Here is a 13,710-nt window from a genome sequence, read left to right as displayed (position 1 = left end):
CAATTCTTCCTGTGACCTTTATTAAATTTAAAGTCACCTGAATCCCTGGGTACAATGAGGAGAAAAGAGAGGCTGCACTGCTTTCCTGGGTACTGAGAATTCATGTTATTTCATAAATGAATGTGTATACATTGTTGACTTGTTCCAAACGCAGTCCAATTAAGGAAGGACAATTTCTTTGATATGTTGACAGTTTTTACGCTCAAAATACTGTTTGGTATTACAGGCACTTCCTTTTAATGATAGAATTCTCTAATGAGCAGTGAAGTCATCCCTTGCAGAAGAGTATTCTCAACTTCACAGATGAGCTTTTCTGTTCCTTTGAGGAAAAGTGAGTCCTTACTAAACAGAAAGTTTTTAGAAGTGTTTTTGTCTGTGAAGGTTACTTGCTTTTTAACATTTGGTCCGGATTCATTTGGTGTCATCCTAGCACAAACCAGCACACGTTCTCTGAATCCATGTCCAGTTTCCTCAGGGTGGTAGCTTCATTGCACTACCATTTTCTAAGATGTGATTTTTTTTTCTGAACAGGCATTCATTTCTACTGACATTTTGCTTAATCTAAACTCGGAAAATAATTGGTAAAATCTTTTGAAATGTCTGGGCTTCTCCTCTGTGCTTGTGATCCCTTGCTAAAATATTGAGGTAAGAGGGCCCCACAATCTGTCTCTTTATAAGCCTCTCGATCAGATCGTAACATTTTGTTTTAGTGCTTGATAGACCCCAATTGTTCTGTGTGTGGTTGGGAGGAGTCAAGTCCTGACACACTACTTGCCTCTAGAGCCTGAAATTGATTAGTTATTTTACCTGTGTGTCCTCTAGGAACAATTGCTTCCTTTCAGAAAATTGGACAGTATTTGTGTTGAATTCTTGCTGACATTCAAGTGTCTTCATTGTACTTGGCAGACATGTTTAAAACAAAACAAAGCAGCAACCTATGCCTGTTTTTGCACGGTGGTTTTTTGGGTTGGTTTGTTGTTTGTTTGTTTGTTTATTAGAGTAGTTGGCATTGAAGTATTTTCCAAGCTTGCAGGTGTGTTAGCATACAAATACTAGGTATGCTAAAAAAAGTGGTAGAAAATTGTCGACTTATTTACACAGAAAATGTTGCAGGTGATAGCATCTGTCACCTGTAAGATCCTCCTTCTTGCCAAGTGACTTCCCCTTGGAGGAGACCGGGAATAGCTGGATCATTAGAACTGATGCAGTGCCAGCTTGTTTAAAATCTGTCTCAGAAAATACCCAGTCTTTCTGCTTGATTTTTCTCTTGTGCATAGCTATGCAAAGAGACGCAAAATGTTTGCTTGCAAATGAGAGAATATAGCTTTACTTCCTTCCACTCTCCAAGTGCAGTCTCAGTAGACCTGGAAGTGAGTCCTGGGCTTCACGTGGTCTTCTTCAACAGCCACATCCCTTTGTGGTATCACTGCGAAATGGATGAAAATATTTTGACACCTTGTTAATGGGAAGTGGATGGAAATTAAGAGGGGAATTTTATTTAGAGCTCTAGCAAAAAGACGTATTTTTGTGTCATTGTAGTTGATTTGGATAACAAGCGTTGAAGTATCATGGAATCGTAGAATGGTTTGGGTTGGAAGGGACCTGTAAAGATTATCTAGTCCAACCCTCCTGCCATGGACAGGGACATCCTTCACTAGATCAGGTTGCACTAAGCCACATCCAACCTGATCTTGAGCACTTTCAATGATGGGGCATTCACAACTTCTCTGGATAACCTGTTCCAGCGTCTCACCACCCTCACCATAAAACGTTCTGCCTCAGGTCCAACCTAAACCTACTCTCTTTCAGTTTAAAACCACTGGCCCTTGTCCTGTCAATACAGGCCTTGGTAAAAAGTCTTTCTCCATCTTCCTTATAAACCCCCTTTATATATTGAAAGGCCACAATAAGGTCTCCCTGGAGCCTTCTCTTCTCCAGGCTGAATAACCCCAACTCTCTCAGCTTCTCTTCATAGGAGAGGTGATTGTTGAGTACATCAGCCTTCTCCATGTCAGTTGTCACCAGCTCTCCTGTCTTATTTACTGGAGGTGGTACATCTTCTGTAATCTTCCTTTTGTGGCCAACGTATGTGTAAAGGCTCTTCTTACTGTTCTTTGCAGCCCTCACCAAATTCAGCTCCACCTGTGCCTTAGCTTTCCTCATCCCATCCCTACACATCTGGGCAGCATCCTTGTATTCTTCCCAGGATACCCATGGAAGTATGTGTGCTCATGCTACTTCAAATATAGCTAGCATAGTTAATGAGACTGTTGGGAACTGTTCTTTGCCCAGTTGCATGTTGTTAGTTTCTAATTTGAGAGAATGTCAGAGAAATAATAAACATTGATACTTTTCTAAATAACTGACTATAGGTATTAATCTTTTTCATATTCTCCGTTTTTACAATTAATTCTAATGCTCACACTCACTTTTGGGTTAGCAATCAATGCTAGGAAAGACTGGTATCAGATGGAAGATGGGTGGCATCTGTCCTTCAGTTACACCTAGATTAGTGTTTTCTTTTTATTAAAGGCACTAGTAAGGTCTCATTGGGTAGTATTTTCATCATTTCTCTAAGCTGGGAACTGAGGGTCAGGTCTGAGACAGGTGACATCCTGGAGGTAAATATTGCTGTGCAAACTGTAGTGTGTTGGGGGAGGAAATTAGTATGGTTTTCAAGAATATGAACTTGTGAGCAATAACCAGGCACATACCACAAAAAAGGAAAGAAGATCTTTATGGTGAGGCTTACGAAACGAATTCAATTGATACTGATGATAAAAGAGCAAGGTGTTAGGGTCAAATAGGGAAGGAATGTTTTGCTAATGCAAGGTTAAGTAATGTAAGGAACACTGTCCAGCACCAAGTTGGTCCCTGTGGAAGTGCATCTCCTATGTTTTCGATTAACTCGTTAGTAGATAGGAGACCACTCTAAGTTCAAGTTTCAGGTTTGCAATGTCAGGCTTTTTAATTTTATTTGGGACTGCTATTCAAGTGCCAATTTGAACTTACAAGTGAATAATTTTTTTAACATACCATAAGTAGATGCACATCTCTACAAAGAATGCATCCTTTTCCCAACACTGTTAATTCGGCAGGATTTAAGTATTTGTATTTCTGGTGGGGGTGGATGATGTTAAGATATTATAGCTGTAATCCTCATTACTAAACACAGGACTAAAGGAATGTGCTGCATCGCTGAGTTAAGTCCTCATTTCTTTCAAGCAGTTTGTCATATAATTGGTTTTGCGAACTTCTTGAGCTTCATCTTCTAATGTAGGTAGACCACAGTACTGTTTCTTCTGTGCAAATGTAAATGTGAGGTCATTTTGCTATTATACTGAGTCATTTAATTGTTTCTTGTTCTTATAAACCTTATAAACCATTCCATCAACCAGATTGTTTTGCCAGGGAAGAAGACTGAGTGTTTCTGGAGCTAATGATTTCAAACTAATATTCCAGTAAGTGCTTTTGAAAATAGTTGCTAGGGAAGAGAAGGATTAGGCAGACTCGGCTGTAGTAATGTGCTAACGCGGTACCCTGCCTCCTAGTCCGCCCAGGTGCCGTAGGATACTTCATACCTGGGGGCTGTGCAGATGCCCCAACAGATAGCAGCCGTTTTCCTTGTATGTTGCACTTCCCGTAGGAGGAGGGAGCTGCATTTCTACTTAGTCTGAATTTGAAGGTTTAGGAATGATTAACCCTAGTGTAAGTGATGTGGGTAGGTAGTTTTTCAGCTGATTATTCAGGTAAAAGATGCTGATTATTCCTATTCATTCGGGCAGAATGCAGTCTGAGGCAGTGAGGGCATGTAGGGAATCCGTGATTCTACTCGACAACAGTGTTAGAAAAAGTAAAACCTCTCTCAATATTAAGGTACTAAATAGCAGGTTAAGACTAACAGTTAACAACGGATAAGATTATGGAGATGATGTGCATATAAAAATATACGTTCTCTTTATACATTGTATGTTTTAAAATACCTAGTTCTTTTTAATTTGGCCTTTGGTCAGAGGGTATTATGTGACTGAGAGGCTTATGATTTACGATGACTCCTTTCTTGCTTAGTGCTGCCTCTGCATTGTAGCTAATGCTTGGAGATGAAATTCAGAGCAGAGTTTTCTTGTCTGTGTATGCATCGCTGCTGTTAAGGGTAGTGTTCGTTATGGGGTTTCTCACCAGAAGGTGTCAGAGTAGTTCTTCTCTTTTTATTACATTGCAGGCTTCTCTCTACAAAAGTAACCTAGCAGAATAAGACAGCATAACATAGACAGACCGCTTTGTAAGGAAATGTAATATAACATTTAATTCTTTTGTCCATTTTTGATGTTATCATACAAATGGCAGGAGTTGTTTTAATTTTGGAAGAAGTAGTGTGGATAAAAGTAATGATGTACCACTGAAGGCAAAAATGCAGGAAGGAGTGAGGACACTGTAGGGGGTGCGTTCAGGCTGCAGGCAGGGGATACATACTTGAGAGACCCGGGTTGTATTGCTGGTATTGTTGCAGAAATAAGGTTGGGCTCCAGCTGGTGGGTGTAGTTGTAGGAGCGTAAGATCTTGTCACCGCTGTCATGCTGAAGGTGGGGTGGCATCGGTTGCCCATGACTCAGTGACAGTAGTCTGAGCCTTGCCTATTAGTGCAAACCCATCTTCACTGTGATCTGCAAGGGGGAATGGTTGAGATGTTCGTGGGTGTTCCAGGCTGCTTTCTCTGTTAGAGAGACATTAATGTCCAGTGGAGGGAAGGTCATGTTGGCTAGGTAACTTCTTCAGCTGCTGCAGCTGAATTTCTTAGAGCCGTTATTTGTCATATTTCTGGCTAATCTTTCAGGTGTGTCTGATCTGTGCAAGCCACCCACCCAGAGCATCTGTCGACCTAGAGAGTCCTTGGTTCAGCTCTCCTTTTAGGACATGCTGTCCCCTTGGCAGAGTCTGCAGAGAAGGATGGAGGAAGAGGGTGAGGATCATAGACAACTGAATTAGGCAGCATCATTCTGTCAGATTGTTTATTTTTGAGTAACTTGTCCTGATTTAACCAGATGGGGTTCCTAAAGCAGTGGTTCCCAGCGGTAGTCTGCTTGGTGCTGCTGTGGGTGGTGGGAAAGGTTGCACAGGCTCTCACTTTTGTGCTGGCCTTTGCATACGCAGGCAAGGTTTGGGGTTCAAAGTATGCAGTTACGTATACATGCCACGGTCTGGAAACTGCTGCTATACATGTTTCTGAAACAGGTAAGAGTGGAACTGTTGTGGAAAGCAGCTGCTATTTGTTAATCTCATTGTGCCCCAAATGAATGCTGCCTATGCTTTCTAGTCATTAAAAGTATGCCCTCTCCATTGGAATCATGTGGTCGGTCCCCTGTGAGTATTCCTGACTTCTTCGTGTGCGTGATAGGGTAAATTAATGAGACTTTAATTACAGGGTTGGGACGGTAAAAAATCAAGAGGATATTGATGTTCTTGATAGTTGCTTCCTTTGCAAAAGACAATTAAATACTAAGTGTGGGTAGATCATGCCACAGAAGACCTGAGGACTGCAGAAGTTCTTTCACATTTTGGAGCAAGTGCATCAGGGAGGGAAGGCTGTCCCTATGCTTCGTCGCCTTGCGGATCTGCATTCCATTCAGTCGTACTGTGGCCCCTGAAAGCATTACCTGTGTGTTTGTGCTTCAGCTTGAACTCACAAGAAGTAAGTGAAGGCAGAAGGGAAAACTAGGAGCATGGAAGGGTGATTATGTGTCCTTTGTTTGAGTAAATCTAGAGATCATTGAAATGCATACGTTGGAGCTTTCCCGTCATTTGTACTGAAAGAATGGCAATCGGGATGGATATTGGAAATGATTGTGCATCCTGTCACCTCCTGCTGTATTTTTAAGTTCATGGGTCTGTGTTGTATCGAAATGCCTTCTCCATCCTCTCCTTTTCCTTCCCCTTCCCTTCCCTTCCCTTCCCGTTCCCTGAAAGTTTGGAGTCACTGCGGGGCAAAAACTGCCTCGCAGCCTCTTCTGCCAGCTCGGAGCTCAGGCCGTGTCAGCCCAGGGCTGCGGCTGTGCGGCGGCAGGGCTGCCGCAGGGCCCGGCGCTGCGCCGGGGGTGCTTCCCCCCGACATGTTCCTGCGGCCAGGAGGGGTCTGCGGTGCCTCGGCTCCAAGCGGGCGCTGACCGAGGTGCGGTGAAGGAGCGGCTCGGGGGTGCCGGCGGAGGCCCCCGGGCCGAGGGACCCGCCGGGGGCTCGGGCCGGGCCGCGCGGCGCTGCCGTCACTGGCGGCGGGTTGCCCCGCCCGCCCCCGCGAACTCCAGCCGTGTCCTAGCGACGACCGGGGACGCGACCGGCAGCGTCGGGGCTACGGGCGCTGACAGGCATTTCGCGGTCTCCCCTCGGCTCCGCCGCCCGCACGTCGGCGCTATGAGCGGTCCGCAGCCGGGGTGAGTGGGGGAGGGCGCAGGGCCGGGGGGCGGCGGGGGCCAGCGGGGCTCGGCGGCGCGGGGCGCCCGGGGCCGGGCCGGTCCCTTCCCCGCGGCGCTGCCCCGCGTCCCTCGCTGTCCGGCCGCCTCCGGGGTGAGCGGCGCCCCGGGCCCAGGCAGCGCCCTGCCACCCCCCGCGCTGTCCCGGCAGGCTGGCCCTCTGCTGCGGCGGGGGGCGGCGGCGGGTGGTCGGGGGGCTGCAGCGCAAGGGGCTCACCCCTCCTGTGCGGGGGAGCTCCCGCACCCGCCAGCAGCCCCGCAGCCTACCGGAATAACGGGAACTGGGCGGCTGCTCTTTGTTAATGGTCATTTGCCTTTTTAATTCTGTAAGAACGATGACATAGAATTAAGTGCCTCAAACAACTTGCAAGACCCTAAAAGTGTTTGCTGGTACTCCAGCATGGGCAAAACGGTGGGGTTTGGATGTTACGCTTGTGTGGAGTCAGGCTGCTCTGACCTTTGCGACTTGGGAAGCTGGGAGGTGTTTGCCAGCCTGTGCGGAGCTGAGCGCTTTTTCACCCAGGTCCTCTCTGGATCTCAGAGGCCTCCGCCAAGGCAGTTACCTTATTCTGTGAACGGTAAATGGAGTCACGGGGAATGGGGCCACTGACTACAGGCGTTCCCCTTTGTTGTTGCCCAACTTCAGACCTGCAGGTTGTGAGTTTCAGAGTATCCAGACTTCCCCAGGAAAACGTGAAGTACAGGTACTGAGGACCTCTGCAGATCTCCATCTCCATGACAAAATTTGACACATCCTGTGTTAGTGGGCGATGCTCTGAGTAAAGAAGTAATGACATAACTTGCTCACGGTCATACAACCAGTCAGTAGCAAACAGGAGTCTTTTGGCTCCCGTTTCCATAGAATCGTAGAATCGTAGAATGTTTGGGGTTGGGAGGGACCTTTAGAGACCATCTAGCCCAACCCCCCTGCAGGGAGCAGGGACAGCTTTAACCAGATCAGGTCGCTCAGAGCCCCGTCCAACCTGACCTGGAATGTTTCCAGGGTTGGGGCCCTCCACTAACCTCTCTGGGCAACCCCTTCCAGTGCTTGACCACCCTCATTACAAACCATTTATTTCTTATGTCTAGTCTAAATCTACCCTCCTTTAGCTTAAAACCATTATTCCTTGTCCTGTCACAACAGGCCTTGCTAAAAAGATTGCCCCCATCCTTCCTGTAGGCCCCCTTTAAGTACTGGAAGGCCACAATAAGCTCTCCCCGCAGCCTTCTCTTCTCCAGGCTGAACAACCCCAACTCTCTCAGCCTGGCCTCGTAGGAGAGGTGCTCCAGCCCTCGGATCGTTTTTGTGGCCCTCCTCTGGACCTGCTCCAACAGGTGCATGTCCCTCTTGTGCTGAGGGCTCCATGTCTGGTTGCGTTCAAGACTGGAACCTGTAGCACGAGCTGATTATTTGAAAACCTTTGAAAAGTGTTGGGCATGAAAATCTCTCTTGCGAAGAAACACACAGAACTCCAAACAAACTACTTAAAACCTTGTTCTTGGAAGATTGTTTCACTCTAGTTACCACGTAAGGCACTTCATTTTTCCTGGAAAATGGCGAAAATTGCAGAGCTGTGACTTACAAAGCGCTTGCTGAAGTGAATAGGGAGAGGCCAACACATGTGGGGTTTGCCCCTGCTCCTCACAGACTGGATGTAAGCCATTTCCCTTCTGGAAGCCATCAAACAGTGCTAGCCTAGTACAGCAGCCAAGCGAGTCGTGTAGGATCACAAAATAATTCACTCTGGAAGAGACCGTGGGAGGTCTCTAGTCCAGTCTCCTGCTCACAGAGTCAGCTGTGAGATCAGACCAGGTTACTTTATCCAGACTGGTGCCGAAAACCGCCGAGGGTGGGAACAGCACATCCCCCTGGGTGCCTCCTCCACTGCCTCGCCCTCCTCATGAGGAAAAATGTTTTCATGAGACCCACCTCAGCCCCTCTTCTTTCAGCTTGTATCGGTTGTCACTCCTCTGGCTCCATCTTCTCCACCCCGCCCTCCCCAGGCCCTGGCAGGCTGCTGTGGGACCCCGGCGCTGCCCCTGCTCAGGTTGTGCAGGCTCCTCCGGGTATCTGGGAAGTCTCCTAAGAGTAGTCTTTTCCGCCAAATGGAACATGCTGGGCAGGTGCCCCTGCCTTGTGGGATGTTGAACTTGCTGTTTGTGTTTGACAGCCTGTGCTTAGATTTGTTCTGTCTGAAAGCTAGACAAGCCTTTCTTGTTTATGTCCCCAGCAGACACAGTGCAAGATCCAGCAGCGTGTTAGAGTGAGGAACGGTCTCCATCAGGGCAGCACTCTTTCTTTGACTGGAGTGGCAATAAACTCCAGATGTAACATGGGGGCTGTAATTCCCTGTGACTCTACCAATGAATAACTAAAGCTTTGGTGCTCTCTCAGATTATTTCTTTGGTGAGCAGTCACTGGTTTAATTGCACCGTGAATTATTAGCAGTGAAGACTTGCTTTACAAAACTAACGTAGGACGCCTACCTGTGACTTTGCCCTGATCGCCCTTCAAACGAGTAAGAATGGTCTTCAAAAATCATTGTGATGCACAGCACTGGCTCTGCATACAGTGCATTGTGCACTGCAAGCTGATAAAAAAGAGATACTGTTAATAAATAATAGTGGCAACGATAATGCAATGAAAATCCTGTAGAATACAGAGTTCCAAGTGGACAGTTCCTTAATTTACTAAAAGCCTAGTCATCAGCTCTAGTATGTTTTGGGTTTTGTGTACTCTGTCATCTGCACAGCTGGTCTGTGCCTGCTGGACTCAGCCAGGAATCCGGCTCCAAATGTTGTATGGCGTGATACTGACCTGCCGAGGGTCAGTTTATTATCTGAGGAGGCTGTTGCAGGAGCTGGTCTTGGAGGAGACTTTCAGGGCTCTGCTGTGTTGGACCCTGCGCCTTGGTGGTGGTATGCCGTTCGATGCCGAGCTGCTGTATCTTAGGTAGAAGTCCCTTGTTTCTGATACAAATCTTCTGGAGGCAGTAAGCTGTTGCTTTTACGTGATCTAATGGGCATTTATCTGACAAAATGCTGGGCGTGATTCATCAAGAGAGCATTTTGTGCAGCAAACTATCGGGTAAGTCTTTATAACTTAAGTTGTAATAATTTGGCTGTCAAGGGGATTATATGCATTTGTATTGATTTTATTTCAGATTTCTTGCGAGCTACAATAGCCTTACAGACAAACACCTGGTTGGCTATTTCAGCAATACCAGGATAAGACGCCATCTTCAGAGATCAGGACTGGTAAGATTGAAAAGTTTCCTTTTGTGAGAAAAAAGAAAAAGATTATTTGTTTCTTTTAATATTGCGTAAGTCAAACCACTGATGGTTCTGTCGTTTAGTTGTTAAAGGTATGTGTTGTCATTGGTAAGAATTCGGCCAGCTAGCCAAACATGTGAAATCATGCTGTGTCAGATGAAAGCCACACGATCGCACTGAGACTGAGGGCAGGTTTGTTTAATCCAAGCGTTTCCCACTGGATTATTATCTACTGTTGGTCAGCTAGATATCGCAGGGACACAGGGCGGTGGTGTGCAAGGCTCCGCTACTGAAATCAGAATGACAGAAAGACAAGTAGCACAGAGCTCAGAGCTTAGCTCTGTGCGCTGAGTGGTTTTGAAGACACTAGTGCCAGCTGAGGAAATACTGTAGCTGGCATTGAGCACGTTTCAGGACGTCAAGGTCCAAGGGCCACCTGGGGCATGGGGGCTGCTGGTGGATGATGACTCCACACTAGAAGTGATGTGCTAACAGTCAATATGGAGGCCATACTCCATAGAATATCAAGCTTACACTTCCACTACACCTTCTGTAATGCAACAGTCATAATGCTTATCTGTGTGAAACTGGGAACAGTGGCTGACATGGACTGATGATGTATGTAAATACTGGAGAGCCTTGGCTTAGCCCTGAGCTTCTGCTCAGTAATGCAGTTTCAGTAAGTTGTTACATATGGCACTGTATTACTGCACAATTACGGTGATGTGAGAATGTTTGTCAATCTGCTTGTATTTCACATCCAGGCAGAAGAAGATATTTCATGGAGACGTTTTGATAAATTCAGAATGTTTTAATGGTTTTGCTCCATATTTCTTTTTGCTCATTGGAGTTTGCCTCTGCAAAATCTTTCAGTTTGCAAATATACAAAATCATTTTGATTCTCTTAGGTTTTTTAAACTGTGAAATCTAAGTGTCTTTGACTCTACTAGCTGTTTAAATAGCTTCAGTGTTATTTTTCAAAAGTGTTTAATGGAAAACTGAACGATTTGCTAAAGGTGAGTATGCTGAATATTTTAAAAAATACTTACGCACTCCTAAGCGTGACTCTGTTTAGCACAGGTAGATGCAACCCTTACACAGTAGGAAGGCAAGTATTTAATTCCCCTCCGCTGACTTGGGCAATGGCCCATGAAGAGTAAGGCTGAGCCCTCAACTGTTAGAAAATGTGTCTGCTGCTCTCCTGCTCTCTTCATTTAGCTGATGGGTTCCATGGGGTCAAAGAAACTACAGTTCTGTGCTGGGAAGGTGAGTTCCAGCACCATGGCAGAAGCAGAGGTGGTAGCTAACCAGGAAGAGAAAGTAGTCTTTCTGGGAAATTGCACTCTGTTGAAAAACATACTTTATTCTGTCATCTTCTTTTCAGTTACACTTTATTTGTTTGTGACAGATCTCAAGGAGTGGCAGAATAATACCTGAGAAAGAATACCAGCTAAATACTATGAAGAGGGATCACCAGAAATACGTACAGGAGCGCCTGACTCAGGCCATATGTCATAAGGTTCTTGACATACAGGTATGCATTTACTAGTGATGTGTAAACCTTTTCAGATACTTCCCTACTGACAGCCAGTGGCTGTTAACTCGTACTGGACTGGTTTCCGTAGCTGTGCCCTCAAGTCCCCCTGAAAGGCTCTGTCCTGCTGGAAGAAAGGACAATCTTTGTGCTTGACGTCCCTCACATGAAATCTCCATTGGCCTCTAGTTGTTAAACCATACTGTCATTAGAACATACACTGTCCTGGCTCACTTACTGCACTTTGGCAGTCATCAGATTATGGGATGATATTCACAGGGCTAGTTTGCTTAAAAAAATTCTAATTAAAACAAAATAGTTGGAACATGGTTATATATCTTATCCGAGTACAAAATTTGGGCACATTCCTGTTACGTATCAAGAATGGAGTTGGTCCCTACAACTTTACAAATGCTCAGTTGTCCCCTTGCCAAGTTAATGTATGCAGGTGTAATGCAAATGGATTGAATCAATAGTAGTTTCATAGTAGGGCTCAATGAAGGTAATGACCAGGGAGGAGGCAAGTGATAAGCAGAACAGAAGCAAGTGTTCTGACATTCATTGACATCTCATAATGTCCATTAATGAGATTTCTCTTTCTCTGACATTCATAGCATCGTCATCAGCTGGAAACAAAAAAGAACCTTGAAAATTCTGCGAGGAAGGAGAGGGTGCAGAAAATCGGGGTAAGGCTTGAACGTTACTGAGTACTGATGGGACATGGCAGTTTTGCCCTGTGTTAAATAACAGCTGTGAGTCAGGCCAGAGATTCATTGAGTCAAGTGTCCTGTCTCTGATGTTTTTGGAAAAAGTAGAAGAAACAGGCAAGTAGAGGATGATCCTGCCCCAGCTAACATCTCCTTCTTCCTCTATCCAGCAGTTCAGGAACTTCCATTCATGCACATGATTCCTTTTGAATCTACTTATTATTTTGGTTCTGCAGTGTTCTTGGTTGTGGAATTTAATTATGAGTTGTATGAAATGGTACTTCCTTGCATTTCTGCACAATAATTAATGTATCTGCTGTCTGATAATTCTGTTTGATGCTCCATTGTTCTTGTTATGAAAAAAGTTAATAACTGCTCCCCTTTTCCAAGGCATTTGTGGTTTTACATACAATTTTCATATTCCTTCTCAGTGTTCCAAGCTGAAGACCCTCAGTCTATTGAATCTTCCATACACGAGCCATTCCAGGCTTCTTATTACTGTTGCCATTTTTTTACCTTTTCTAGTTCTACTAGTTCTGTTTTGAAATGGGGAACCAGAACTGGATGAATAATTTAAGACGCACGTTGCAGTTCTCTTCGTAATTCTAGACACTATCTACTTTTGACTGCTGCTGAGCACTGAGCTCACATTTTCAGTCGTTTGCCTCTCCACATGATGTTTAGCACAACCAGATGTAAGTAATGAAAAGAGGTTTCAGAAGTCTTCACTCTGGTGTCATGTAGGTAGGGCTTGATCCTGTAGTTAGAGTCATGGAAATCCTACAGAAGCCAATGGTTCTTCTCCCCATGAAGTCACTTGGACTCATATGGGAAAAGTGGTTGTCATTTTGGCTGAAATATGCTCAACATCTTATTTCTTTATTCGGAGCCTGCATACATTGAGAAGAATGCATTGAGAAGCTAGCTGCTTCTTTGACCAGTTGAAGAAAAACGTCAAATCTTTTTAATTTTAAATAATACATTTCTGAGCAATTATTCAGGTAAAGAAAGGAGGAGATTGTAATGAAAAACACTGATCACTATGGTAATGCAAAGGCATTATTTACTGACTGAACTGCTGCTGGTAGAAAGTCACCGCAGCGGAAGCAACGACTAAGGCACCCTGTCAAGGGATTCTGGACTTGGATAATTTTGGAACATAAACCAAAACTGCTTCCCTCAGTGAGAAGCGTAAGGGAGATGCCTCCAGATACGGGATCTGTACCTTTGCTGTGATGCCACACTGGGACACAGGAACCTGGCTGGAATTAGCAGTGTAATGTATTTCTCACCTCATACATCAGTGAATTTGGCTGAGTAGCTAATCTAAAAGGAAAGGAGAAAGACAGATGGCTGAGCAAGGGAGGATGAGAGACATAGCTATCTATTTCCAGATGGGTAGTCAGCCCAGTGTGGAGCTTTTGAGAAGGAAAGGTAGGGAGGGACAGCAGTCAGAGCAAGGAAGTGGCAGACGCACTCAAATTTAAAAAAGAAAGGGACCTTCAACCAACCCAAGAATTGGGAGATACAGAGAAACAGGCAGATGAATTGAACTGGGGGGGATCTGCAGCTGGAGAGGGCTGCAGGGAAATGAACCAGAGATGGGAACAAGTCTCTTCCCCCCATCCCTCTCTCATTCTCCCCTTGATTTCCTTTCCTTCCTTAACCAGGTGTTCCATTGTGTCTAGGCAATTTGATCGTCATAGCTGTCCAATGAAAGACAGACAGAAGG

At 45.3% G+C, this 13,710-nt stretch overlaps 1 protein-coding gene across 1 annotated transcript in view; it reads left to right on the top strand.

The window, feature by feature from the left end:
* The first annotated feature begins 6,405 nt into the window (after positions 1-6,405).
* The window catches only part of LOC142593566 (uncharacterized), a 33,333-nt gene continuing 26,028 nt past the window's right edge, over positions 6,406-13,710 (top strand). Inside the window, 4 exon segments of the mRNA XM_075711215.1 lie at positions 6,406-6,425; positions 9,629-9,722; positions 11,146-11,271; positions 11,886-11,957. Of these exon segments, the coding sequence (XP_075567330.1) occupies positions 6,406-6,425; positions 9,629-9,722; positions 11,146-11,271; positions 11,886-11,957 (312 nt within the window).

Source organism: Pelecanus crispus, chromosome 5, assembly GCF_030463565.1.
Source record: "Pelecanus crispus isolate bPelCri1 chromosome 5, bPelCri1.pri, whole genome shotgun sequence".
Classification (NCBI taxonomy): Eukaryota; Metazoa; Chordata; class Aves; order Pelecaniformes; family Pelecanidae; genus Pelecanus; species Pelecanus crispus.
This window is presented reverse-complemented; position numbering and strand designations above follow the sequence as displayed.